The sequence below is a fragment of the Haliotis rufescens genome, unplaced genomic scaffold, assembly GCF_023055435.1.
Source record: "Haliotis rufescens isolate VD_foot unplaced genomic scaffold, xgHalRufe1.0.p SCAF_1, whole genome shotgun sequence".
NCBI classification, from domain to species: Eukaryota; Metazoa; Mollusca; class Gastropoda; order Lepetellida; family Haliotidae; genus Haliotis; species Haliotis rufescens.
The window spans coordinates 45,038,376-45,065,377 of NW_025963779.1; the positions used below are offsets into that span (position 1 = coordinate 45,038,376).

The 27,002-nt window shown below is 38.6% G+C and overlaps 2 protein-coding genes across 3 annotated transcripts in view; both read right to left on the minus strand.

The window, feature by feature from the left end:
• The window catches only part of LOC124136483 (ras-specific guanine nucleotide-releasing factor 2-like), a 977,843-nt gene that overhangs the window by 730,469 nt on the left and 220,372 nt on the right, over positions 1 to 27,002 (minus strand). For both annotated transcript variants that reach the window (XM_046502407.2, XM_046502406.2), the window contains one exon: positions 20,467 to 20,545. In XM_046502407.2, coding sequence (XP_046358363.1) covers positions 20,467 to 20,545 — 79 coding nt within the window. The remainder of the gene's footprint in view (positions 1 to 20,466; positions 20,546 to 27,002) is intronic.
• On the minus strand, positions 15,616 to 20,460 carry LOC124136486. Its single transcript, XM_046502409.1, has 2 exons — positions 17,158 to 20,460; positions 15,616 to 16,287 (listed from the first exon to the last, which is right to left on the minus strand). The coding sequence occupies exons 1-2, from the start codon at positions 17,285 to 17,287 to the stop codon at positions 15,668 to 15,670; spliced, it is 750 nt and encodes a 249-aa protein (XP_046358365.1). The 5' UTR covers positions 17,288 to 20,460; the 3' UTR covers positions 15,616 to 15,667.

Here is a 27,002-nt window from a genome sequence, read left to right on the forward strand (position 1 = left end):
CAAAATGGTGTCATGACCAGGAAAAATGTAATGGCGGAAAATTACACTATGTACATCTTGGATCAATAATAAGCTCCAATTCACCATATATATACATATATGTGCATGTGCATATAACAAGTGCATTGATGAAATACACTAATAAGGTATACAAATAGTAAAGTATAAGAAAATATGTATATCCTGTTCAGAAGAATTATTTGTTTGTGGCTTTCGTTACTTTTTCATTTGCTTTACTTCGTTTTGGTTCCTCTTGGTAGTTAGGTTTGCTTCATTTCAATTTGGTTTGTTTCACTACTGTGTGGTTCTTTTCAATTCGGTTTGGTCCATTTTGTTTTGGTTCAGTATGCTACGCTTCAGTTTGGTAGAGTTTATTTCAATTCACAGTAGGGTTTGCTTCTGTTTGGTTCATTTCATTTTGGTTCATTTCGATTCAGTACAGTTTGGTTCACTTCATTTTGATTCGTTACAGTTCGTTTCGTTTTGCAGTACGGTTTGCTTCTGTTTGGTTCGTTTCATTTCTATTCGGTACAGTTTGTTTCACTTTGCTTTTGAGATTGGTTGATAAGGGCAATGCTCAAAATTTGTTGTGAAACAAACAATTCAGATGATCAGGCTGGTTTGATTTAGATAACCCAAAGTGAAAAGACTGGATATAAATAAACTTAACAAAATAAAGCTAACAGCCGTTCAGTGATTTGCACCGTTTATTCAGATTTTGTATTTTGTGTTAGAATATGTTCATTTGGCATCTACAGACATATATAGGGAGTTGATCCCTATGGTTGATTGGGTCTGTAGTGTATGTGTATTTTTTATCCCGGGGATGAAATTCTCTAGTGTCAGGAGGATTCTCCCTAGTGAATTTGAACCCATACCAGTGTGCTTAATCCTACAGATACTATACTCTAGAGTAAAACTTCCCCCAGGATAATATTTAGGTAGGATATAATCCTTGCTTACATATGCATGTAGCATGGTATCTAAATGTGTTGATGTTTCCCCTGTGTTTATGTGAAAAAATAACCCTTTAAGATTTATAGATTGGTAGTTCAGCCAGATCATATGGAGGATAATCTTGAGGTTTTTCTCCAAAGAACCACTCCGATTGATCCTTCCAGCTGTCATCGAGGTAGCGCTGTATGAGGTGGGGAGGAACACTTTCAAAATACTCTGTGTGGTAATCATGATTATCTTTGTTGTTGGTATATGAGACCTTGACATAGCAGTGTCCTTGAACAATTTCTATACCCATGACTCTCTATATAAAATCAGTTTTAACTTGTCTTAGGTGTTTCGGACGAAACGGATATGGTTTGACGTCTAATTCTATGCATGGTTTGGTATTTTCTTGCAGAACATTTTCTGACAGAACATTGACTGTATTGTCTTGTGCTGATTCCTTTTGGTTGAAAAATTTATGATGCTTCAGAGGATGTTTTTATCATTTTCCTGACATACTTTTTTTTAGATGTAATTCTCTTCGAATGGAGTCTGATGCTGCTGCCATACTCCCATGTGTTTCCTCTTTCTGGATCCTTCCATTTGACCCTGTAATAGATTTTGCTATTTGCTAACTTGGAACTTTAAAATTGAGTATGTCTTCTGGATTGAAAACCTGAGGGATATCCTTGGTTTGATTACCCGATGTTGGACTCTGCATTTTGGAAGCCCCGAGTAAAACATAAAAAACGAATTGCCAAAACGCACCATTTCAATGAATATGTGGGTATCATGCACCCATTTCTCGCAAAAACGAAAATGCACAAACTGTCACGGACTGTAGTGGGTATAAAACTGTTGCCGATTCTTGGACCTACCACTCTTTGGTCAACAATGCCACGCCTAACTCAAATTCAGAGAAACCAGGCTATCGGATGTTTGGAAGCTGGAGAGTCTGTCCAAGATGTTGCCCGTCATTTCAACGTTAACATAACCACAATTTACCGTCTCCTGCATCAATACAATGCTACACAGACCACAGATGACCTTCCTCGGAGTGGTCGTCATAGGGTCACCACACCTCGACAAGATCGGCAGATTACCCATCAACAACAGCGACATCCATTCCTAACTGCAAGTGAAAGTGCTTGACAGACCATAGGAACACATAATCGACACATTAGCTGGGACACTGTGATCTGACGTCTCCGTTCCAACAACCTCAGATGTCGCCAACCAGTACATTGTCCTGTTCTCCAACCAAGGCATCGACAAGCGTGACTTCAGTGGGCACAGGGTCATCATAATTGGCATCATTGTGAGTGGAGGCGTGTCATCTCCTCTGATGAAAGTCACTTTTGTGTCTCCCATGCAGATGAAAGAGTCAGAATTTGGCGACGTCGAGGTGATCGTTTCGCTGACAGAAATGTTGTGGAAAGGGATCCATGGAGTGGACCTAGCGTCATGATATGGGCAGGGATTGGACTTAATGCAAGACTTGGACCCATGTGCTTTCTGAATGTTGGTCAAGGTCGGGGACACGGCGTCACTGCTCAGCGGTATATCGACCAAGTGATCAGACCCCACGTTGTTCCATTTTTTGCACAACATCAACAACACATTTTCCAGCAGGACAACGCTCGTCCCCATGTTGTCAGAGCTACCATGGCCTTTCTGCAACAACACAACATCCGTGTTCTACCCTGGCCAGCCCTCAGCCCTGATCTGAACCCCATCGAACACTTGTGGGATGAGGTTCAAAGGCGTCTGCACAATGTGCGCCCAGTCCCTACAACTGCCGATGAACTACGCACAGCTGCTCTGGATGTGTGCAGGAGGATCCCTAGGTCCTTCACAAATCTACTCTTGTCTGATCTACTCAATGTACAGGAGATGTGATCAATGCTAATGGTGGTCACACAAGGTACTGATTGACATTTTGGGTATTGACCCGAAACTGTGTAAGCCCTTAACATTTGAATTTTTTTTTTATGTCATCTGCCTTTTAATCCATTAAACTGTCTTCAGTCAAATTTTTGTCAATCTTGCCCTATTAGTATTTCTTGTCTTTACTGTTGAAAATAAATAACATGTATACTGCATACTCGACTTGCGTTTCTTTTGCGTGTGAGTATATTTCAATTGAGAAAATGTTATGTTGACATTTAATAGTCAAACTGCCTCAAATATAACTTTTAGCGAGTAATGGTACAGCATTTATTATATGTTTATCCATTCTCTTGCAACTAAAGTTCGTTTCAAGGCATCAATAGTGGTAATCTGTCCATGGTTGCTGTAAATAACGTTGAGTTGTGTGATCTACTGATCACTTCGCAGACGATTTCGCCGAAATGATTGTAAACATTGTAAATTATAATTATTGAATGAAATGTTGAATTTGATTAATAAAACATATTGCAAACATGAGTCCTGATAAACAATGAACATTTTTTTTATTACCAGATATTATAATAATAGGATTAAATTGCATACTACTTTGTTGGCTGGTATTTCCGGTGTTACGTGATCACGGTGATCAGCTGATAATGTTTTCTGAGATGAGGGAAAACATTGTGTCATTGGAAAACTGGAGTTTATGAAAAAGGTTTGTAAATTTTAGGAGCCATGCTTTACCAAGCTATAACCGAGTTAGCGCTATATTGAAGAGCGCTATAACGAGGGAACACTGTATTGCCAGTTAAGTTGCTTTGTTAAAGCTTTGAATTAAAGTTACTGAGAAGACTGTTTTCTCAGCATCTTCTTTAGTTTGATCACTACAGTTAATATTTTCATCATATTCCCCTTGTGAGAGAGCATCGGCATTCCCATTGGCTTTGCCGCTGCGGTGAAAAATGTCAAAAGTGTAGGTAGAAAGTTCCAAAGACAATCGACCTAACCTACCTGTGGCATCCTTGATGGATTTCAGCCATTTCAATGCTCTATGATCTGTGTAGACTGTGAATTTGGAATTTGCAAGGTATGGACAAAATTATTTTATTGCTTCAACAAGAGCTGAGCCTTCCTTTTCTGTAATGGTCCAGTTCTTTTCGCTGCCATGAAGAGCTCTACCACCAAAAGCTATTGTATGTTCATTATTTTTCTCATCTTTATTACTCAAAACAACACCTATGCTCATATCACTGGCATCAGGAGTGAGAAGAAATTCTTTGTCACAATTTGGATAAGCCAGAACAGGTGTATAACTCCTTGCATATTTGAGTGTGTTGAATGCCTGATCACACTCAAGTGAAACCTTGGTTTCTTGCCTATTTCTGCCTTTGAATGCTTCTTTAGCAAGCATTCAGTGGAAGCGGTATGGTAGCGTTATTTTTCACATACTTTCTGTAGAAGTTTTTGAGGCCTTAGAAAGAGCGGATCTGCTTTTGTGGTTTGGGCACTGGGAAGCTTTTAATTGCTTTAATATTATTGTCATCAACTTGAACACCTCCACATTATAAAACATGACCCTGAAAGGAAAAGTTGCATTTGGATGGCTCTTGTGTCAATTTTGCCTGTTTGAGATAGTAAAATACTTGCTCTAAATGTTGGAGATGATGTTCAAAGTTTTGCTGTAAATGATCAAATCATCAATGTAAACCAGTGCAACCTTAAAAAGCAACTTTCTTAGCACTTTGATCATGAGCCCCTGAAAACAAAGTGGAGAATTTGTCAAACCTTGGGGCAAATGTTTAAACTGATAAAGGCCTTGATTGGTGACAAAAGCAGTTTTGTACTTTGAATCTTCATGATGTGGCACTTGGAAAAAGCCATTAGCAAGGTCTTAAGTTGAGACGATCTTAGCTTGGGCATTGGCGATGTAATCAACAACATCATCAAAAACAGGAAGAGGTCATGACATTGGTGAAGTGACAGAATTTAACTTTCTGTAGTCACAAACAAATCTCTATGAGCCATCATGTTTTTTTACCAGGAAAATGGGAGCTGAATACATCGAAGTGGACTCCTCGATCAAATCAGACTTCAGAAAATCATCTTGTTTATCAAGTTCTTGAGTGACTTTTTGGAGATGAGGAGATTGGCGATATGGTCTACACTTAACGAGTGGATGATTGCCAGTGTCAAAAATATGCTAGTGTATGTCAGTCCATCCTAAATATGCAAGACTCGTCAAGAACATGTCTCTATTTTGTCCCAAAATTCTATGTAGTCTGTGTCGTTGGTCTGGAGTCAGTTGTGTATTGGTCAAATCAAATCCCAATTCTTGTCCAATTTTGACATGGTCAGAGTCTATATCAAAAACAGAGTCTTTGTCAATGTAACTAAATTTGCCTACAACTGTACGCTTGTCTAGAACCTTTTCTTATTGGGAAGGATTCATAAACCTAAATGTTGCAGTTTTGCTTTTTGCTTTAGAAAGAGTTCTACCACCTTCTACTTCAGAATGAGCAGTGAGGGAAGCAATGGGTTCAATGAGAATGAGGGAATCATCTTTTGCCTCTGGTAGTCTAACCTTGAAATGAATTTCACTCTGAGGGGGGATGTAAATCAGATCTATTGTTTTTGCTAATCCCTAAATCTCTTGCACCGAATTGGCTATGAAATTGATATATTGCCTATCTGAGGTGCTTTTGCCAAGTATCAATTCCTGATCCTCAATAACAAAATGTAACACAACTGAACCAAACACTTTATGCAATTCGCCACCACACCTTTAACCTATGGAAAGGGTGAGTTTCCAAGAGTAAGGTTTTCAAAAGCTGTGCTCAAAAAAAGCAGATGAAATGCAACAAATGGATGCCCCTGTATCTATTGAACAATTTGTTGTTTTTGTGCCAAACTTTGCCTGAATTACACTTTTGGCAAGGGGCGTAACTAAAGACACTGTTGGAATTTCACTCCATATTTGCCATGACACCTATTAGTATGTACCGTACTAAATTAAAGAAAAACAAGTAATCAACAATGTCATGAAGTACTTACAATATTTGAAGACTTTTGGTTGTCTTAAATCCAGTGTTGAGGTCAGAGGTGGATGCAGCTTGCTCATTATTCCATTACATGATAACGGTTTAACATGTCCTCCAATGTGTTCTTGTAGCTGGTCGTGGTTAGTTCCTGTGTTCCGATGTTCTGAAATCGATGATTCTCCACCAAACTATTATGGTTTCTTGGGAGAATTAGTCAGCCGGAGTCACAGGAGACTAATCACAATTTTTTTTATAAGAACAATGAACAATATCTTAACTATAGCTGATGATGCACAGAGTCGGTACAACCCTATGGGCTGTGGGAGAGAGGTCTGCTTGGTATGAGCATCAAACCCCTTCCTGCTTCGTCTTGCTTCTCTATCTATTTAACTAAAATTTAAAACATTATAAAGGAATATGATTGGTTGATACACAATGGGGTGTGCCCTATGGTTAATGAATGGCTAGACAGAGGGGAATACTTAACCCTGTTAATCCTGTTGGACTGGCACTAATCTTGTCGACATATTTACTGGGTGCTTGTAAAGAGATTATGGTATCACTATAGACGAGCTTGTATGGGAGCTAATCCTTAATGAGTCTAAATTGAAGTATACGCTGAATGTTATTCTTAGACGAGCTTGTCTGGGGCTAATCCTTTATGAGTAAATTGAAGTATTTGCTGATGTTATTCTAATATAGGTGATGACAGATTTACTTAAATTAAATAGTTCAAAGCAATCTGTAAAACTATGTAGACATATCTTATTGAATATTCTGTCTGGGAGATGTGTTCTCATTACCTTAGGCTAGCATCTATCTAAAAAGCTATAAGTGAAACTACTGACATTTTGTATCTGCATTTTACCTTTATTAACATGTATCACTTGCTATTCTATAATTATATGAAATTTTGTATAAATGCTACACTTTGATAACCTACAAAAGCACTCGCTGTTGATCTAATTATTATATGAAAACTTTGTATAAATGTTATGTCATGATATTATGATCGAGGCAAATTACCCTATTTCACCCTCTCCTCAGCCCCTTCGGGGATCAGCCCCACCATTTATACAATTTTGAATCTTCACACCGGAGAATGCTTCCAACTAAATATGGTTGATATGTATCTCTTGGGGCCAGCGAAGAAGTCAATTAAAGCAATATAGCCAAATTACCCCTATTTGGCCCTGCGCCTCAGTCCCCTGGAGGGTCAGCGCCACCATTTGGACAATTTTTAATCACCACCACCTAGGGATGCTTCCAGTCAAATTTTGTTAGTTTCCAATAAGTGGTTCAGAAGAAGAAGTCGTTTGAAAAAATTGTTGACGCTCAGACGACAGACGCCATACGGACAACGGACGCCAAGGTATGGCATAAGCTCACCTTGGTCCGGTGAGCTATAAAAGGCTGCAGTATAGATCAGCAAAAGTATTTCTAAGGACAATCATGAGACCTAGGCATCACAGAAGCAGAAGATAATAGTATGTTAATGTGATTTGGCTTGGGGCACGAATGGTCCAATCAAAAGGTTCATATGCAAATCCATATGTATTGAACATATGAACAGGTGAGGCCACTAAGGGCTCTTTTATGAAAATTCTGCGGGATGACAGCCGCATTTTTTTTTGGTTTTGCAGGAAATGAAATAAATTTGCAGAAATCCCTCAATTCTGCATCCTAGAAGCAACACCGTTACAAAGTACAATATTCACTGCCACATAACACAGTGCAAATACATTTGAATTTGTGTTCCTGGCCTAGAACAGTGAATGACATTTGAACTTGCAAAATATGGAGCGACATCAACAGGAACACCATAAACCCTCTTATTCATTCTGTACATCAATGATATGTTGTCAATAATAATAGCAGACAAACTCAGTATTGATTGCTGTCTGACTCACACAAGAGATGCATAAAAACAAGATGTCTGATCTGCAACATTCTTTTGTCTCAATGTCCCACAAAACTACTTTCTAATGGCGCTATGAAATGTGCATGTTTTGTCAAAAACACTGGCAGGGTAGTGAAACAACACGATTAAAGAACATCTTTGTGTTCTTTTGTTGTCAGTGTAGTATTCATGTAAACCAACATTACTGTTAATAGGTCAATATAAGTTAATCTGTTTTCATTGCCATGCTTCAACACAATATAATTTTGACAATTTAGAAACAATACATTTTAATAAAATCAATAAAAAGGCATAAGAAGAAAGCAATCTTATATTTTATATGAATAATCAATACATAATGAGAGGAAACTTCAAGACAATATTTTACAAGTGACAGCCATCAACCACACAAACATAAAGCATCTTTCACCAATAAAGCAATAAACAGGTTTTCTACATAATAATGAATCATTCAAAATAAGCTCATTAATAAACTGAATTCATGATGAGGACAAAATTTGACATGCCTGGTTACCCTGACCTTTGACAGAAGCTTCCCTAGTTTGTCTTTCAGGCCCCCCTATCTATGAGAATAAGTGTTGAATGGGTTTAAAATGAAGGCGTATTGGTAGCAAGGCTTCTGTATTTGAACCAAATGCATTTATTATGAGAACGAAAAGAAACACTGTCAGATTTTGTTAGTGGAATAAGTACACAGCCACAATGGGCAGCTCAGTCAAATGCAGCGGAATAACTTTGGTGTTTCCGTCCAAAGCCGATCACAGTTAGTTGACAACACCTATCATGGAAAGACAGCGAGCGAGAAATGGCATCAATAAACAAATAAGCGACAAGCGAAGAATTTTCTTTGGGTTGGTCCGACTCGAAATTTTGACTATAAAGCACAAAGTCCATGGCATTGAGCAACCAGTATTCATATGCATCAGAATTTGTTATCTGAAGTAGATGTTTATTCTTGTATCAGTTATGGCAAATAATTGGACAGTAGACCTATCCACCTTCTAGATCATAGCAATCTTGGCAATTGTGTGGTAGCCAAAACACACACATTGGGATCTGGTAATGGTACATGTTAACAAAATACATATAAATTGATATTATCATTTAAGTACAAATTAGCCAGACAAATTCCTTACTGTTGACACTGACTGACAGAAGTTTTATCAGCCCTGTTATATCAGCAAATATTGGGCAAATACTAGATCTAGCTAGACCAAAACAGTGAATGAAATTATGGGTGAAATAATTTATCTACAGCCATGACTGATAAGCTTTCCATTTGACACCCATCAAAATACATTGATAATGCATACAAAATACATTTTTGCTGAAAATGAATAATACTATGAATGATAGTATTGAAGGGGAATTATAATGTACGTTCAATGTGCATCAACTTCTGAATTAGAATTACATTCTCTGGAAGCAAGCATTGATTAAAACCCTTCCCGTTTCTCTTCTCCTCCACCGTCAGCCAGGTTCCGCACACTGTAGTGACAGTAAATGTTATAGTTCGGCGAAATGTGAAATTTAACAGATATGACTGAATGTTTTTGGTTGCTGGTGCTGTTGGTTCCAAAAGCGTGTGTGTGGCGATTCCGATGAAAACCGCTGTTAAGACATCATAGTTATTCCATTTATATTGCATTTGAAACTATTCCTTTGCACTTGGTAGCTATACACACAATATTGCTTACATAAATTCCATTAATGCTTCTTTTCATTCAAATAGACAGAAGGGCCTGACTTTGACAGAAATTGCAACTGGAAATCTTGCCTCATACATGCCATTAGAGTGAGGTGAATATCCTATCAAACAAACTTAAGTTTTGGTGGATATAAGCAATAACCTTGACCTTAAATATCAGCTAATCATTGTCCCTTAGGCATGCATGGGAGTAAGAAGTCTCTGTACTGTATGTAGAGTTAATGCTGGACAAAATGTGATATTTCATATGACCTTCTTCAAAGTTCCGTACAGTATTTAATGCTCTTTGAAAAATGGTTTTAGGCTTGGAAGAATTTTGCATAAAGGGTGTATTTTGTTTTTGCATTAGGTTTATGCAGTAGCCATTTTGACATTTCTAAAATAAAAACTATTGTTTTGTACATATAGAGCAAGCTCTGTGAAAATAATACTGATATTAAGAAGAGATTCAGTGCAAGCAGACAGTGCAAGATGAATGGATAGACAGTTTGGTGGATGGACAATGATAAAAATTCATTACATACAATATTTTCTTGAGTTTATGGCACACTTTATTTCCAAAAAAGACAGCTGTGTAGAAGGGGGTGCGCATTATACACGCAATAATGAGTTTTTGATGTTTTTTTCCCCCCAACGGAAAGACATTACCGTGGGCATGTAACACCGGAAATACCATGTCAACAAATCCATACTGAATTATGCAAATTAATCATGTTATTACACAGTCTGGCTATTAAAAGTGTACTATGTATATCCCTTTTAATATTGTTTTAATCAATTTCGGCGAAATCGTGTGTGAAGCGATCGGAAGATCGCACACCTCACCGTTATTAACAGCAACCACGGTCAGATTACCACTATTGACGCCTTGAAACAAACTTTAGTTGACAGAAAATGGACTCATATATCATAAATGCCATACTTTGACTCGTTAAAATTCATACTCGTTATAGTTTGACGATTCTATGTCAACACGTAGTTCTTGTGATCACGTGCGTGGGAGCCTCGACGGTGACTGGTCAAACTGGTTCCATGTGAAAAATAAAACCCGGCAATAGCAATCAGCTGCTTCGCTTAGGGTTATAATTATTTTTAGTATATTTAGTAAAAGCTGCAACTAAAATAACAAGATATTTGAATACATTATTCCTGATAAAAAAATAGTTTCAGATACAATTTTTGCCGATCCTTGCATTAAAATCCTGTCAGGCCCCAAAGTTGCAACTAAAACGGTCGCAAATGCGACCTCAATGTCAGTTTGTCTACTGTCTAAAATTCAGAGGTAGCCAAATGACTACCTTGAAAAATATCTTGTGGCGACTAAATTCTGTTGCTACACGTCTGTAGACACAAAAATAAACGACAGCTGATCGGGAAAAACATGTCTGTTAATAATTATTCTCGCAAATAATTCCTCCTAAAGTAGACAATGAAACGAAATACATACATATTAATGTTGTTAGTACTTTATTTCAGTTGACAATGCTAATCTAGGAACATAAATTGTATCATTCTTCGAGTCACAAGTAACAAAAGTCTAGCACAGTTTCCACTAATATACAATTCGAAGACAAGTGCTATGACTTGTACATATTAATAGTTATTTGGTTAAAGATAATTTGGCTACCTACAATGTTGGCTTGACTTCTTGATTTTACCACTGGCTACCTGGAAAAAAATACTTGTAGCCATATGGCGACTGAGTAAAAAATTAAACTTTGAGGCCTGCCTATAAAGTTATGTCACTGGGTGTGTCTTAACCGAATCACCGGTAGATTCCAAGAAAACGTGTGTACAGCTGATTGCTGTTTCCGGCTTAGTTTACGAGAAAATACACAAGGTAATCTTAATCCCTGGATGTAAAACAAGGCCTAGCAGAACAAAAAATACAATTTAAATGGTAATTCAACATGTCTGGTGATCTTTTATCTTAAATTTCAAATTTGTACTGACCAAGTTTCTCATCACCCGTTCGTTTACCGGAATTCGCTGAAGGGGTACAGTGTATTTTTTTCTGCACATAATATTCAAATATTTTTTCTTCCAAAATACTGAATCCGCTAGAGGGGGATGCGCATTATACTCGGGTGCATACTATACTCAATGTGAGCAAGTGAAATCTAAGTTTTAATAATATTTTCCTTATTCCGTTTCCGCACAAACTAAGATTCACATTTTGGTTGTTATTGCCTGGCCGAGTTTTTTGATAAAACACCCATCACCAAGCACGCCGCTTGATTCACCTTCTGCCTCAAGATATTCCAAGTAAGCATTTCAATAATCACTAAATTTATTCCTCTGCTAAATAATGATGTGTTGGGACCATGTACATAGGTATTTTACATTGTTACAGGATAGTTTAGTGTTTATCATAAAGTTAGACTTTTGGGTACCGCAAGGTCAATTTTCCCGCCTTACGTTAGCGGTATTTGTATGTTTACGAGTTCATTGATAATGGCAAACACTGTAAGAAACTGTTTCTGTGTTGTTATTGGTATAAGTAGATATCAGCACAAGTTAACTGCACCATGTAAGACATCAGACTGACTAGTGTACTGCTGTGTTGCCGGTAAATGAGGCACACAGCTATGTATATCGAGTAGATGGGTTATAGCGAAAACGTCACCTCAGCAAAACGTCACCGGGCGAAAACGGCACCGATTGGCGAAAACGGCACCTCGACTCAAGCGAAAACGGCACCTCGACTCGAGCGAAAACGGCACCTTATTTTTTTTACCTTGGTCAAATAAATGATATTAAACTTACATTGTAACTTGCAAAGGCCAATAATTGTGAGATGTTAAAACAAGTTTACATTAGAAATTAGCCTCTGCTCCAACTATAATCCAACTTAGCTTATACGCAACTCAACGTATGGTGAAAACATAACATGCTTTGACGAAAGATAATAGAAATTAAACTCACATCGTCTCTTACAAACACAAATAATTGTGAAATAAAACAAATAAGAAATTAGCCCCCTACTCCAATTTACTCACCGACTTTTATTCACTATACGCTTTGATGTCAGTTTCCAGTCAGAAGATGCTGAAGAAATGAGAGTACCAAACCTATCTGAAATTCACATTACGGCTTCAGATGTACCCTATACATCAAATACCATGTAAATAAACCATATATATTACCACAAAAATCGTTGTTATCGTTATTAAAAATAGAGGTGCCGTTTTCGCCCGACACATAGTAGCCGTTTTCGCCAAATGCGGTGCCGTTTTCGCCAGAGAAATCGGTGACGTTTTGCTGAGGTGCCGTTTTAGCCTGCACCCGAGTAGATGACACCTCATGCCTGATGTTTAGCTCGCATGATTAGAGTTAAATGTCTGTAGCAAGATGGCATTTAATTTTCGTGACTGAATGTTGATGTATATTATCAGATAGCATCCTTAAGTAAGTATATCTCTAGTCATGGTAGTATTGTCGGGTATTTTATGGAAGTTATATGCCTAAACTTTCATGTAGATGAATATCAGCACCAAAGGTCAGATGTCACAGAGGTTATGGCGTTATGCTCTGTATCAATATTGTGCAAGCCACTTAACTAATACGTAATATTGGTTGCCATTATCTTTCTGGTACTTTGAGAGGGATGAATTGTCTTGGTTATTTGTGTTATATAGCCTAGCTGTACTAGATTAGATGTCTTATAGGTTAAGGCGTTATGCTCTATTTCAATATTTCACAGGCTATTTTAACCAGTATGTAATGTTTACTGGTATTATCATGATTATGTAGCTGGTACTTTGAATTGTGTTGTCATTAATACTATTTAGCTTAGCTACACTAGAATGTCAGAATATATTTGTTAGTTATCTGATGCTAAGACATTATCTAATTGTTTTTTTGTGCTTTCAGGTTTTCTTGTCAGAGGCAGGCTAGTGAACTGCCGCCCTTATCTAACCCTGTAATTCACAAATTCTTATAAGTAATTCTACTAATAAACAGACATTAAATTCAAGTGATGTGTGTTGTGACTATAAAGTGGACCTGGCTACATCAAGAAAATATGGTAAGCCAAATATTACAGGTGATCAACATGTCATATTGCATGTTCTGACTGACAACATAGAACCAGTGAATTCATACTCCAAAAACAGTATTTTACAATGAAGAAAATATTGAACCGTGAGGTGACATGAGGTGAGAGAGTATTGCACTTACATAGAGACATGCATGCCCATGAGTGTGTGGCTACAAGTACTTGTCCAGACTAATGCCAGTTTTATAGTTTTGTGCGGTAACAACAAAACAATAGGATTCATGAAAATATTTATCAATAACATTGGCAATATATTTGGGGGCTACTCGGTTGCTGCTACATAAAAAGACATACCCTGCGGGTATGAATGAAAAAACCTGCGGGTACGAATGAAGAGGTAAGGGTCGTGTCGACCTGATTGAATAAATGCTAGTTACCCTGCGGGGAATGAACAAGTCCTGAGACCGTGCAGGCCCTGGACTGTAAATTTGGAAGAAAGGTACTTTGGGGGCCACAAGCCATTCCTATACAGTATGCAGGGCATGGAATGACTTGTGAAAGCTATATGAGGTTGTGTGCAACAGAGAGACCCCAAAGGATGGAATTAGAGAAGATTAAAATCTACACATGGAATGTACAAAAATAAGTTGGAAGAATACATGTTCAAACACAAATAAAAGAAGAATTGAGGGAGTCCGATGAATGTAATCCACAGTTATACGCTGATGATTGAGAAAAAAATTGACCAAATGGGTCTAAACACACCAGGGTAAGTCTAACACAGTCTAAGGTGTGATGAAGGGTCTCAAAGTACACAGTCTTGTAAAGACTGCACGAGGGATATGGGCCTAAGCCCGCACATATCATCACAGAGTTAAAAACATATGTCCAGCATAGAATAGACTACAGTCAAAGTATAAACACAAGAAAGTCACCATGGTACACAAAGATAAAGGCGTGACACATAGTCCTTAAAAATTAGTGGAACGCTGACTCCTTTACTTTAAAGGACAGTAGGCTATCAACAGATTGCATAATGTAACACAGTAACACAAGAGTCGGTAGTAACGACAAGTCTACATTCTACACAAAGATCTCTCAGAGTGGCTTCTGGAGTCTGTATATATCGAGTAAAACAATCTGAACTCCAACGGTCCATCGTCTTGATGAGGTGGTCTTCGATGTGCGCACTGGCAGCCGTAGTAGCTGCACCAATTCTGAAAGAATGTCCGGAGTACTCTTTGGAATCCAGACCTGTCCTAGCTAAGGCTACGCTCAGCCAGTACAGGAAAGAAGCTCTGCTGATGGGTGCAAGGTTGCATTTGACCAACAATGGATCTGAAGGCTTGGCTTGGCACTGTGTGCGAATGTGAAATCTCTTCAAGCAAGTATATGGACAAATACCAGTACTGTTGCCAAACAGGGAAATGGGTACTCCTTTCCGGAAGGGATCGGTCTTAAAGGGCAAGTTCACACGGAAATTAACCTATTTTTCTTGTACTTTTTCCACATTAAAAGTGTTAACCTAGAAGTGTCATAGACAAAAATATAAAAATATCACAATTAATTAACATATTTATCGCATTAAAACGATTTATATTTTTCACATTTACCAAGTGTTCTATTTCCACAACAAAAACACCATGGCTTATGCCCCTTGCAATATGACGTCATTGGTGCCAATTGATAAACATTATGACGTCATCATGCTTTGTTAGAGCAGCTTCACGTGGTGTAGGTCTAGGTGTGTGATTCTAGCGTCTCAGATGCCAGCCAGCATAGTGTTATGCTGAGTCACCACTGCGCCGGAGTGTGTCGTAGGCCATGTTGTTTTACCGCAAACTGGTACTTGATATCTTTTGCGTTGAGAATAGACAGGGACCCAGTTGAATTGGCACCAATTACGTCATAATCTAAGGGGGATAACTCAGGCCTGTTTAGCTCGAAAAACGAAGGCCTCATAACGGCATATCATTTTCACACTATTGTGAGCTTCCTACTTTCACTGTGAAAAAAATGAGTGTATATTTTCAAACACAGATACTAATTAATTCTAAAATTGCGTTTTGTTTAGAAAAAGAAAGAAAGTGATTTTTGCGTGTACACTTCCCCTTTAAAAGCTTTCAGCATTAGGACACATTTTCTCTTATAACGATCAAATTCAATGTCGCTCATACTAATATGAACTCGGTGATCGAACTTAGAAGAGCAGGTGAATTCTCCACATCGAATAAGCCGAAGAAGGCTGTTACACACATGCATTCCATCACAAAGTCATCATAAGGTCCGAAGATACCTGCACAGAGTTGGTACACGATCTTACTTAATAAAGGATAGGTGATAGGAAGGCGTTTCCTGGAAGAAGTTGTCTGCAGTTTCTTGAAACCCCTCATCAAGGCTTGTAGTCTGTTCAAGGCTCCAGAACTGGCCTCATCGAACAGAGTTGTCACTCCAGCTTGCAGGTAACTGAAACGTATGCCTGCTAGATATGTTTTGACTGTATAGTGTTGCAGTTTCAGCACACCAAAACAATGAGCGATGAAATACTGAAGATAGCTCTTGTTAACTGGGGGCAATATGAATCTTGATAGGGTGCAGAAAAGACCAAACTTCAGGAGGAAGTTCATGTAGCAGTTGAAGCCAGTATTGGAGGCAGACCTGGTACCTTGGCTGATGGCTGCTGACCACAGGTGATAGAGGTAGTAGTTTAAGTCCACATGACCTGAGAGCTGGGTGGGCACTGGTGTGGTGATACGTCTGCTTGTGGAACCAGGGCTTGAAATCTCTTGAACTGCAACCGAGAAAGGGAATCTTCTATGTCATTATGAACACCCGGTACATGTTTAGCCAAGACGACAAAATTGTGAACTGCTGCTGTCCATGTAAGTGTGCGCATGAGAGACATGATGTTGGTGCACTTGGACCTGCCCTTCTTAATAATTAACACTGTAGCCTGGTTGTCACAATTGAACATAACTCGCTTTCTAGATCAAAGATGACCCCAGAGGAGAGCAGACACCACTATGTGATAAAGTTCCATGAATGCCATAGATGTGCCAGTGGCTAAAAAGTCAATCACAATCTAAGGCCACTTCTCAGCATCTTCCGGAGGCAAGAGAGTTAACTGACTATAAAAGTCCAGTTTCCACCCTTGCTGAACTAGGCTTGGATTATGGAGTTACATTTTGGCTGGACTAACGAGTCTATGCATAGTCCAATCAAAATTGCGCACCGAAATCGAAATCCGGTTTGTAAACTGTCATGCAGATTTTGGTCGATTGCAGGATTTGCAAAAAATGTGCAGCGCCAACTCGTCAGCAGATATTTTGCAAATCTTTTCATGTTTTTAGTTAGGGTGCTCACGTGATTTGATGCATTTCGTGATATAAGACCCATTTTATCACAATATAGATCTTGATTATCGATCAGATCGCCCTGACTGAGTCCCACCATTTTGTGTGAAGCGAACGCAAGTGATATGAGGGGTGTAATCTGAATGGTCCGTAGGAGAGGCTTAGAAGTGGCATAACTGGTAATAGACACTGGTGGCGCTACGATTGAGCCCAGTAATTCCAGCATAGTTCGGCAAGGGTGGAAACTGGACTTTTAAAGTCATATAACCCTCTTGCCTCGGGAAGATGCTTCTCAGCAAAGCAAGCACCTTGAAAGTAGCCTCCATGTCCAACTGTGGCTGCTGCATCAGTGAATAGATTAAAGTCTTGTGTGTCAGTCACTACCTTGTCATGGAAAAGAGAAATGCCATTCCAGCTTCTGAGGAACTTGTTCCACATGGTGAGATCGGTCCGACATTCCTTTGATAAGCTGACGTGATGGTGCAACTTAGTCACTGTTGTGGATGAGGTATGACACAAATGACCTCCAAGGCAAAATAACACGGCAGGTGTAATTCAAATGTCCCAATAGCCACAACAGTTCTCTCTTGGTACCCTTTCTTTGTCTGGAGAATGTTAATAATATCTCAGCAATTCTAGTCACTTTTTTCTCTGGAAGGCGTGCAGTCATTGTGTCAGAATCTAATATGATGCCCAAATATTCAACGACAGTAACAGGTCCTTGGGTCTTATGGGCTGCTAGTGGAATATTTAATTTGTGGAACACCTTCAGGATGGTCTGCAGAGTTTGATTAGCATCGTATCCCGGTGGGTCAAGAGCCAGGAAGTCGTCGAGCAGGTGTAGTACATGTTGGATCCCGTAGTTGTGCTCCAGTATCCAGCATAAGGCTTGTGACAAGGTGTAAAAAATCTTGGGTCTTGATCTACATCCGAATGGTGTAAAAATAATACTGTTCATCCCAGCAGAAACGGAAATAGGGCCAATAGTCTGGGTTCAGTGGGATTTGCTTAAATGCGTCAGTAATGTCTGTTTTGCACATCTGGGTACCCCTACCAAGCTGTAAGATCACTGAGATGGCAGATCTACTGTCACATAGGATAATGAACATGACTCCTTATCTATCATGTCTATAAGTCCATTATTACGAGATATGTCTACATTGTCATGAGGGGCTGATAAGTCCGATATCAGGCGCTTCTTTTTCAAATACTTGCCCTCGGCAAGACCAAGAGGGCTGACCCTATAGATGGGGTAAGGTGATACATCAAAAGCTCCGATAACGTACCCCTGATCAACTTCCTTCTGAACAGCCTCGGACACGGATAAAGGTTCCTTCCTAGCACTGAGATTATTTCGGCACTCAACCGTCTCCTGCGGGATAGATTCGATCATGGGATTGAAACTGTGCTTTAAACCTTGCATCAGGTAGGTTGCAAATGACTGGTCAGGATGTAGTAGCAGTTCATGTTTAAGCGCTTCCACATTGACAGGCGTAAGGTCTAATTGATAGGGGGAAATGATGCATACCATGCTGCACATTATCAGACAGTCATTTTGGATTCTTCTTCTTGTTCTCAGGCTTGCAGGTCTTGTGGCCATGTTTCTCGGAATTACAAGCCAAACACATGTGGAGGAAGGGGCATGGATTGCGTGAACACCCCCAAATCATTGAAATTGTTGTACACTTCTTTCCCATACTTCTTAACTCATGGTCTGCCCCTGAAGTCCATGCCGCCACCTGCTTTCCTGTCGTATATGATAATCCGTTCCTGCTTTATGGGTGGTTTCCGATAGGAATTCTCGACAATGTTGGGACAGAGTTCCGTTCTATGAGTGATACTGTGACATACGGCACATGCTCGAGAGCGCAGTCCTGAAGAACACAAACTGTACAGGCGTTGGTCACGCATATCCCATCTTATGTGTACTCCTTTCTCAGCATACGATGCCACTCTTGATGCGAATAGTTTATGATAGTCATAATGTGTCGTACCACCATAAACATGATAAATAGTAGACAATTCAATGACAGTTTGCTCAAGTCATCAAGTTGTTTCTTCTTAGCATCGTTATGCTCACAGTACACGTCCATAGATATTCCGAAGGCCTGAATAAACTTCCCCAAGTGAGTGATGTGTTAGTCCTGAGGTCATCTTTTAGTTGGTACACATTCCCATCAAATTCCGACACCCTGGCTTCTACAGCATCTTGGGTGGGTAGAAGTAACAATGCTAAGTTGCAGTATTTACCCTCTTGAATCTTCTTCTTAACTGCTGGTGCCACTGTGTTGATATGTGGCAGGGAATCTGATGGCACATCCATCCTGGGGAATTGGTGATAGGATTAATTCCTGTAAAGTTGCAACTTTCTGTCTGGTTGACTTGTGAATGGCTGGGGGTTTGTTGACAGCGTCAATACACCATTAACTGGTGTTCAGCAATCTCACGTTGCAGTGATTCAACTGTCTAGGGGGGGCACTATGCACGGTTGTCTGACCTGTCTGGATGATCTCATGATCATGCATGTTCATCAACATGTCAGGATGCAAGGATGGACTGTTTACGTCGTTGTCTGTTATCTGCATGCGAGTAGACTCTGCTGCCAGGAGTGGGTGGGAATGGTTGGCAGATGTCGTAATCGTACTGTCCCCCAGAGACCTATGGCGTAGGTTCTCATTAAGCAACTGCAGCAAAAATCGTCTGTTCCATGATGCCGGTACATGAACTCCTTGTCTGACCAATAACTCCTGTAAATCAGCAGTTGTGCGATAAGGTTCACTTCAGTTGACACGGTTCCGTACAGGTCGGCTGCCATCTTGATCGGGTTGAGTGGTCAAACCATTGTTGTTAACTCTAACGGGGTTGCTGAACTTGATCTTGTGATCTTGCCTTTGTTGGATCGTTTATCAGCCATGATGAGGTGTCAAAGCCACATGCAAGCATGAGTAGCTGACGGATGTTGTCTGATAACAATGGATTGCGTGGGATTGTCAAGGATTATCGCTGCAGCTGCTATAAACAATGACAGAAATATGTAAATGATATCGAGACTGTTTGGGTTAATATAAGAAAACATTGTGATGTCATGTCCGTAGTTCTGGGCATGAGCAGAGGATAAAATGGTGTATTGTGGGATAGCTTAAATGTAACATGATACAGAGAATTGTTTACGTGAGGGGAGTTGGAAGTGAGCTGGGAATTACTATGGAGAATAAGTGATATGTATACGTAAGTGGATATTGAGCAAATGTATTTATGGCAGGACATGGCAGGGGACGTTGTGAAGCTAGGAAAATATATGTTATCACTGCACAAACAAAAATATAGAATTTACATACTAGCTCTCTGAGATACCATGTCAAATTAACATGAAACCCCAATTACACCCAGTCTACTCACTCTGACCAGTACCACTTAGTGCCAGGGTAACAAAAAATACCATCTTAAAACATCTTTTGGTTTGATGTGGTTTGGGGATCAAACCACCAACCTTCCACTCTCCAGGGAGGTGCTCTATCCATTTGACAACAGAGGTGGTCATTGAAACCATGAAACATGAATTAAAAGAACTAGTAGAGTGCACAAAAAGCCAATGGTGGAGAAGGCATGGTACTCACTTTCCTCATCAAAGAAGAAAACATCTGAACTAGGGTCTTCAACCAATGTGCAGTCTGTCAGTGGAATCTTGCCACAGATCTGTGATCATAGATTAGATAAAAATATAAACATTTGGCTCCCATTATCTCACAATCTAACATATATAATTCGAAAGAAGTACATGCAGGTTTGTAATTTCAAAGTTAATCAGAGTACCACAGGTACAGAAGCTCACCTTTATTCAGTGATACAGCATGTCAAGAGTGAACAAGGATGTGAAAAACTAAATATTTTATGCAAAGCATATTACAGCAAATAATTGGATACAAAGGGTCTTTTTATCAATCTTTTATAGAACCTTTTGTGGCATATTTAGTTGCATATGCTGACAAAAAGAATAATGACTACTCAGTCATATTTTCCTGATAGCTCCGATTCTAGTATATTCATGTGACCATACATTAAGAACTCTTTCTTATTGATCGTGATGCTAGATACCGATAGTAACAAGAAAAGAGTCCATTTCTTGAAGTTATCCGAAACTATTACATACCATCATGCATTTCCTGTGTCATGCCATTCTTTATCTTTGGTTTGGTGAACATGTATGCATACTACAACATCATATAAGGAAGGCATTAAAGGCATTTTAACTGTAATGACAACACTTCATTTCTTTTTGGGGATCCACATGCCCAATCCAGTACAATTTAAAACCAGTAATACCTTTTCCACTGGTTACATTAATAAGGCAGTTAAACCACTGCTGATTGCATTGATTTCACTCCTGCTTAGGGAGTAATGTCATAACTAGTGGGACTTCAAAACAGGTCTGTTGCCTTGATCTATTTACCTTAAAGAAAGGATTATCCTGGAAATTTTGTACCTATGAGAGAAAATCCCTCCTGGTCCAAAAGCAATGAGATTGTTTTGTGTGTGATAAGATTTTGCAAATTTTCAGAGATATTTTGTCTGCACACAGTAGAAACTGTATTTGATATTCAATTACATTCCAGTGTTTTCGTCAATTTCGCTGTCTTATTTCCGTCTGTAGTGTGTAGTGTGTACTGTATCAAAAACCGGGTATCCGACCATATCAAATTAAATCTTATCAATATGGATTTTTCATTCAATTAGAAGTGACAGTTCATTATACAATGACTCTTGCTCCAGGTTCACCCTTTTGTTTAATTAACTAACAACAATTAAGTCATATATTTTCTGCAGAAGGCGGCATGTTTGCCAGAATATGTATACGAGTAACCGGAAGTTGTAAAGACTGTTGACAATATGAGTTATATTTGAATGATTTTCAATAAATATGTACAAGTCTGGAAGCAAACATATCGTAGCATTTTCTAAAAAAATTCCAACTTGCTGATTGGCCACTAGAAATAGTTCAAAGCCAGCGGCATAAAGAGATACACCACATCCTGTTGTGGCACACCATATGGCAAAGTTTAACTGATTCTGCCAAAATTGCATTGGATTGTGGAACCAATCATGCACCATTTTATCGCTAGTTGCCATGACCCTGTAAGATATCAGGAAATTTAACGAAAAACTTAGCACCAGAGGCACTTACTAAAATCGACTGATTAGTAATGTAAGTTGATTTCATATTTAAGTTATGACATAGTATCTTTGTATATTTAATATGTATGTTACACTCCCAGGAATAAGAAATGGTCAGTCTATTCAACTGCTTCATACTATTGATAACTCGGCTGGTCAACTTGAAGTAGCTCTATGCGATGTAACGTATTACCCGCAGTGGACCAATATAAGTGCTGCGAGAAATAATAATAAGATACAACTAATTGATATTGACAGTAGAGGAAGCACTCCCATTATTATACCTATTTAAGCCTTTTGGAGCTAGTCTCACACAAAATAAGTCAAATGGGATGCTGATTTTTAGCGCTGGAGAAAAGTATGTAAGGTTTTTCCCGAACATATCAGCTACACTTGGATTTTTTAGCCAAGTAGAAGGAATAATAGTAATACAATCCAACACAACAGTGCATGGAATTAAATTGCCCGATTTAGTTCCCTATATCAGATCAGTACGACGGATAATATTCAACTCGAAAGTCCTTCAACTCTGCTGAGAGCTATTCCAGTCAAAGATGAAAAATATAATAGCGATAGAACAGAATCTTTCTCATCATTACAATATAAAAAAATTAAAGCGGGGTATTATTTCAGACCTCAAAATTTCTGTATTAGATTTAAAACACCAACCTGTACATATAGGATACTTGAGTGTAACACTCCATATTATAAATAATGGTTGGTTCATCAGGCCCTGGAACACTCAGACAATGTAATACAATTGCGCTTTCCGATCTCGGAGACACAGAAGGATTTGGTAAACCAGGTATCGATGGCAAGTTATACACTTTACACTTACAAGCTAATGTATACAAGCGGAAAGAAATAGTCGAAGCAAAAATAAAGTGGCTACTGAATATCGTCATTAACCCACCTTATGTGATGATGGGTAAGGCACATAATTTAACTAAGATAATAAATAGTGGGATTGTACTCGGGGCTTATATCCCATCAAAACGAAAAAGTGTGTTAGTCTCTCCCCTGCCAGAAAATCCAGGTCATATGTTATTGAGTCGTCCGGCATAACAAAATGTTAGTTTAAATTTGGTTACTGAATTCAATAATATAAAACAGAACTTGCCTGCTCTTTCTACAATTATTATTGAAGTCTTGTTTGGAGATGCACCGGTAGTTGCCTTCGAAATATTACCAGGTCTATCGATTAAATGGCTTAAGAAACACGAGCGTCAACGTTGCAGTATTATTTATGTGGGAGTATCATCAGTTGCAACCCTTGACAACATTTCTCAAGATATTTATGCCGTATAATATACATTTAATAAGGTTGATGTATACTCTCAAAACATTGAAGCAAGACCAATTAAAGACTATTATATGATATAATAATATACATTATGGGTTTATATCCGGTGCTCATGAAAAAATGGATACTGTTGATGGATTTCGATTACATCAAATCCTCAGATTTCGTCGCAAAAAATACTAAGACAATGTATGCCCATCTTGCAATCAGATGGAATCCATCACTCACTTGTTACTGAAATGTCAAGACCATGCCCCTGTCCAGGATCACTTAAAATGGTAATTACAGTAAGATTCCCTGTGTGCCTAATATCTCCTAAATCCAAGAGATACCATAACAAAGGTCAAACTATCTTTGAAAGGTGGTCACCTGCTTGAATGCATCTCTCACATGAGTCCCAAAGAGGAGCAGATCAAATGAAATGAAAGCAACCTCTAAAACGAGCACCACAGAACTTGTTCACACTTCCAAGGGAACATACCGGTACTCAATCCCTGAGAAGTCTCTGTTTACCATTGTTGTATATATTTGTTAAGTGCTTTTAGTTATATCGTTTAGATTGTATTCATCATCTTTTGTTCTACATGGCTAGGCTACCCCCTTAAATCAGAATATGATTAAACTTTGAAGCTTTATCCTATGATAGGCCACAATATGTTTTACTTACTTTATGGACCTGCTTACTGTAAATATTGTTGAAATGGGACAATTTTTTAAAGATTTTGCTCTTTTATTTTTACCTGCCAATAAGATAATATATTGCATAAAAAAATACTTTCTAAACGAGGACCCACTTAAGTTGATGTGGAAGTCAAAATAAGATTATTGTTTTTCCTGAAACTGATAGCATTCATTCATGCACAACAGTAATCCAGCTTCATTCAGGTTTGCATGGCTTAAAGCAACAGTTGTTTTGCAGGCTCTCCCCATATTAAACCATTTACCGTGTATATTTTGATACCAGCCAACCTGTAGTGGAGCTGAAAACTAAAAAATAATTAATTGTTTTTTGTTTTTTCCACCTACCAACAGTTTTTTTGTGTAAAAATTCTGTAAAGAAAGTAAAAAAAGATGATAGATGGTAAAGAGATACTTAATGACCCAGGAATACAAAACAACTAGGTTACAAAAAGAACTGTTACCTTTTCAGGGGGTTAATTAAAGGGTTAATTGATGTGCTAATCTTTCTAAGAGTCCACACATCACTTTGTTTAGAGGATTAATTAATCATTAAGTCTCATGCCTAACATGTCTTTATTTTGTTTCCAAATATTCATATCTCTGCTGCTGTGGCCAGTGTTTGTTGATGATATTCATCTCAAAGCTCAGAACATACATCTTACCTGCTTCTTTTGATTGCTGATTGTCATGGTATGGGCAGCTACATATTCTCATTGAATATATGAAAAATATTTGTTCCTGAAAATAATCATCTACTAAAAGAAGGATTCATACAGTTTGCATATCGTTTTATTTATTCATATCTCAATGAACCGAAAACATTTCACAGTCAATACTCATAATTAAATTCAACAACAAAAACATGTACAATAGTTTAACCAAAGAGTTGTATATATACTAAGAGGCATTAAAAAGGCACACCAGTCAAAATCATGTGACAGTGATAATATCACACATGATATAACATAAAAAGATCATGAAACGTGAAATGGAGATCAAAATGATGTTGTTTTTCTCAGATTTTAATGCAAATCCAATGACGAGAGCATCTCAAATAGAGGAGGTATGAAATCAAACTTCAAAGTTAAATAACCACCTTGGGCGACAATGCATGTCTGAAGTCTGTTAGACATTGATAAGCACAGTCTTCAAATAAACGCCTACGGAATGGCCCCCCATTGCACCTGCAGAGCTTGAGTTAACTCACCGACAGTCTGGTGTTTGCAACTGACGTCAAACCCTACGGCCAAGCTTGTCCCACAAATGTTCTATTGGATTCAAATCCGGCGATCGAGAGAGCCAATTTAACACCTGAACATTGTTTTATTGCAAGAAATTTCGGGTCACGTGAGCTGTATGAGGTCAGGCATTATCATGTTGGAACACTAGTTGGTTAACGCCACGTCAACGTCCTCTCAGCAACGGTATGAGAGCTGGTTGCAACACTGTGTCAATGTAACGCTGGGTGTTGAGATTTCCACGAATCACAACCAGGTCAGAGCGAAAGCTAGCATTAATTGCACCCCACACCATGACACCTCCACCTCCAAAACGATCATGTTTAATACCGCAGTTTCTAGCAAAACGTTCATGGTTCTGTCTGTATACACGGATGCAGCCATCTGGGAAACTGACTTTGAAGCATCTGAAAAGATGACATCTCTCCATTGCCTGGGAGGAAGATGACCACCTGCAGCTGCCCAATGTTGACGTGCAAGACGGTGTGCACGAGTCAAGATCTGACAACGATAGGGTCAACGGCACCGAATGTTTCGTGCAGCAAGGCGACGTCGGACTGTGCGCTCACTGATCAGTCGTCCCCTTGTTCCCATCATGCCAATGGCAGTCTGTCGGGCTATTCTGAAGCAGTAGTATAGGTAATGATGCGATTCAATAATCGTCATGATATTAAACTAAATTGTAATGAAACTATTCTCTATTATTTCTCATACACATACCATTATTTTGAACAAAATGATATTCAACATTTTTACTAAGTTCTTCGTTCATTTTACTAGGAGACCAGAGTCAGACTATATACTCTTTTTCGAAATTGGAAAGAAACAATTGATGACCGTATTTGGTTGGTTTGATATCACTGATATAATATATACCCTGAAACGAACCCTACCCTCACAGAACCTCAGTCCATCTTGTTGCCATGGAAACGTAAAAAATAAAAATTGTAACATTTCTCAATAGCAAAAGGCACCAGTTCGGCATGTACCTGACAGACCTGCAAAGTTTGATGAAAAAATATTGAATGGTTTATGAGTTATGGTCTGGAAACGAACCCTACCCTCACAGAACCTAAGTCCACCTTTTTGCCATTGAAACGTAAAAAATAAAAATTCTAACATTTCTCAATAACAAAAGGCACCAGTTCGGCATGTACCTGACAGACCTGCAAAGTTTGATGAAAAAATATTGAACGGTTTATGAGTTATGCTCTGGAAACGAACCCTACCCTCACAGAACCTAAGTCGATCTTGTTGCCATGGAAACGTAAAAAATAAATATTTCTAAAAAATCCAAATATCAAAAGGTACCAGTTCAGCATGTACCTGACAGACCTGCAAGGTTTGATGAAAAGATATTGAACGGTTTATGAGTTATGCTCTGGAAACGAACCCTACCCTCACAGAACCTAAGTCCACCTTTTTCCCATGGAAACGTAAAAAATAATAATTTCTGAAATTTCTCAATAGCAAAAGGCACCAGTTCAGCATGTACCTGACAGACCTGCAAGGTTTGATGAAAAAATATTGAACGGTTTATGAGTTATGCTCTGGAAACGAACCCTACCCTCACAGAACCTAAGTCCACCTTTTTCCCATGGAAACGTAAAAAATAATAATTTCTGAAATTTCTCAATAGCAAAAGGCACCAGTTCAGCATGTACCTGACAGACCTGCAAGGTTTGATGAAAAAATATTGAACGGTTTATGAGTTATGCTCTGGAAACGAACCCTACCCTCACAGAACCTCGTCCCATCT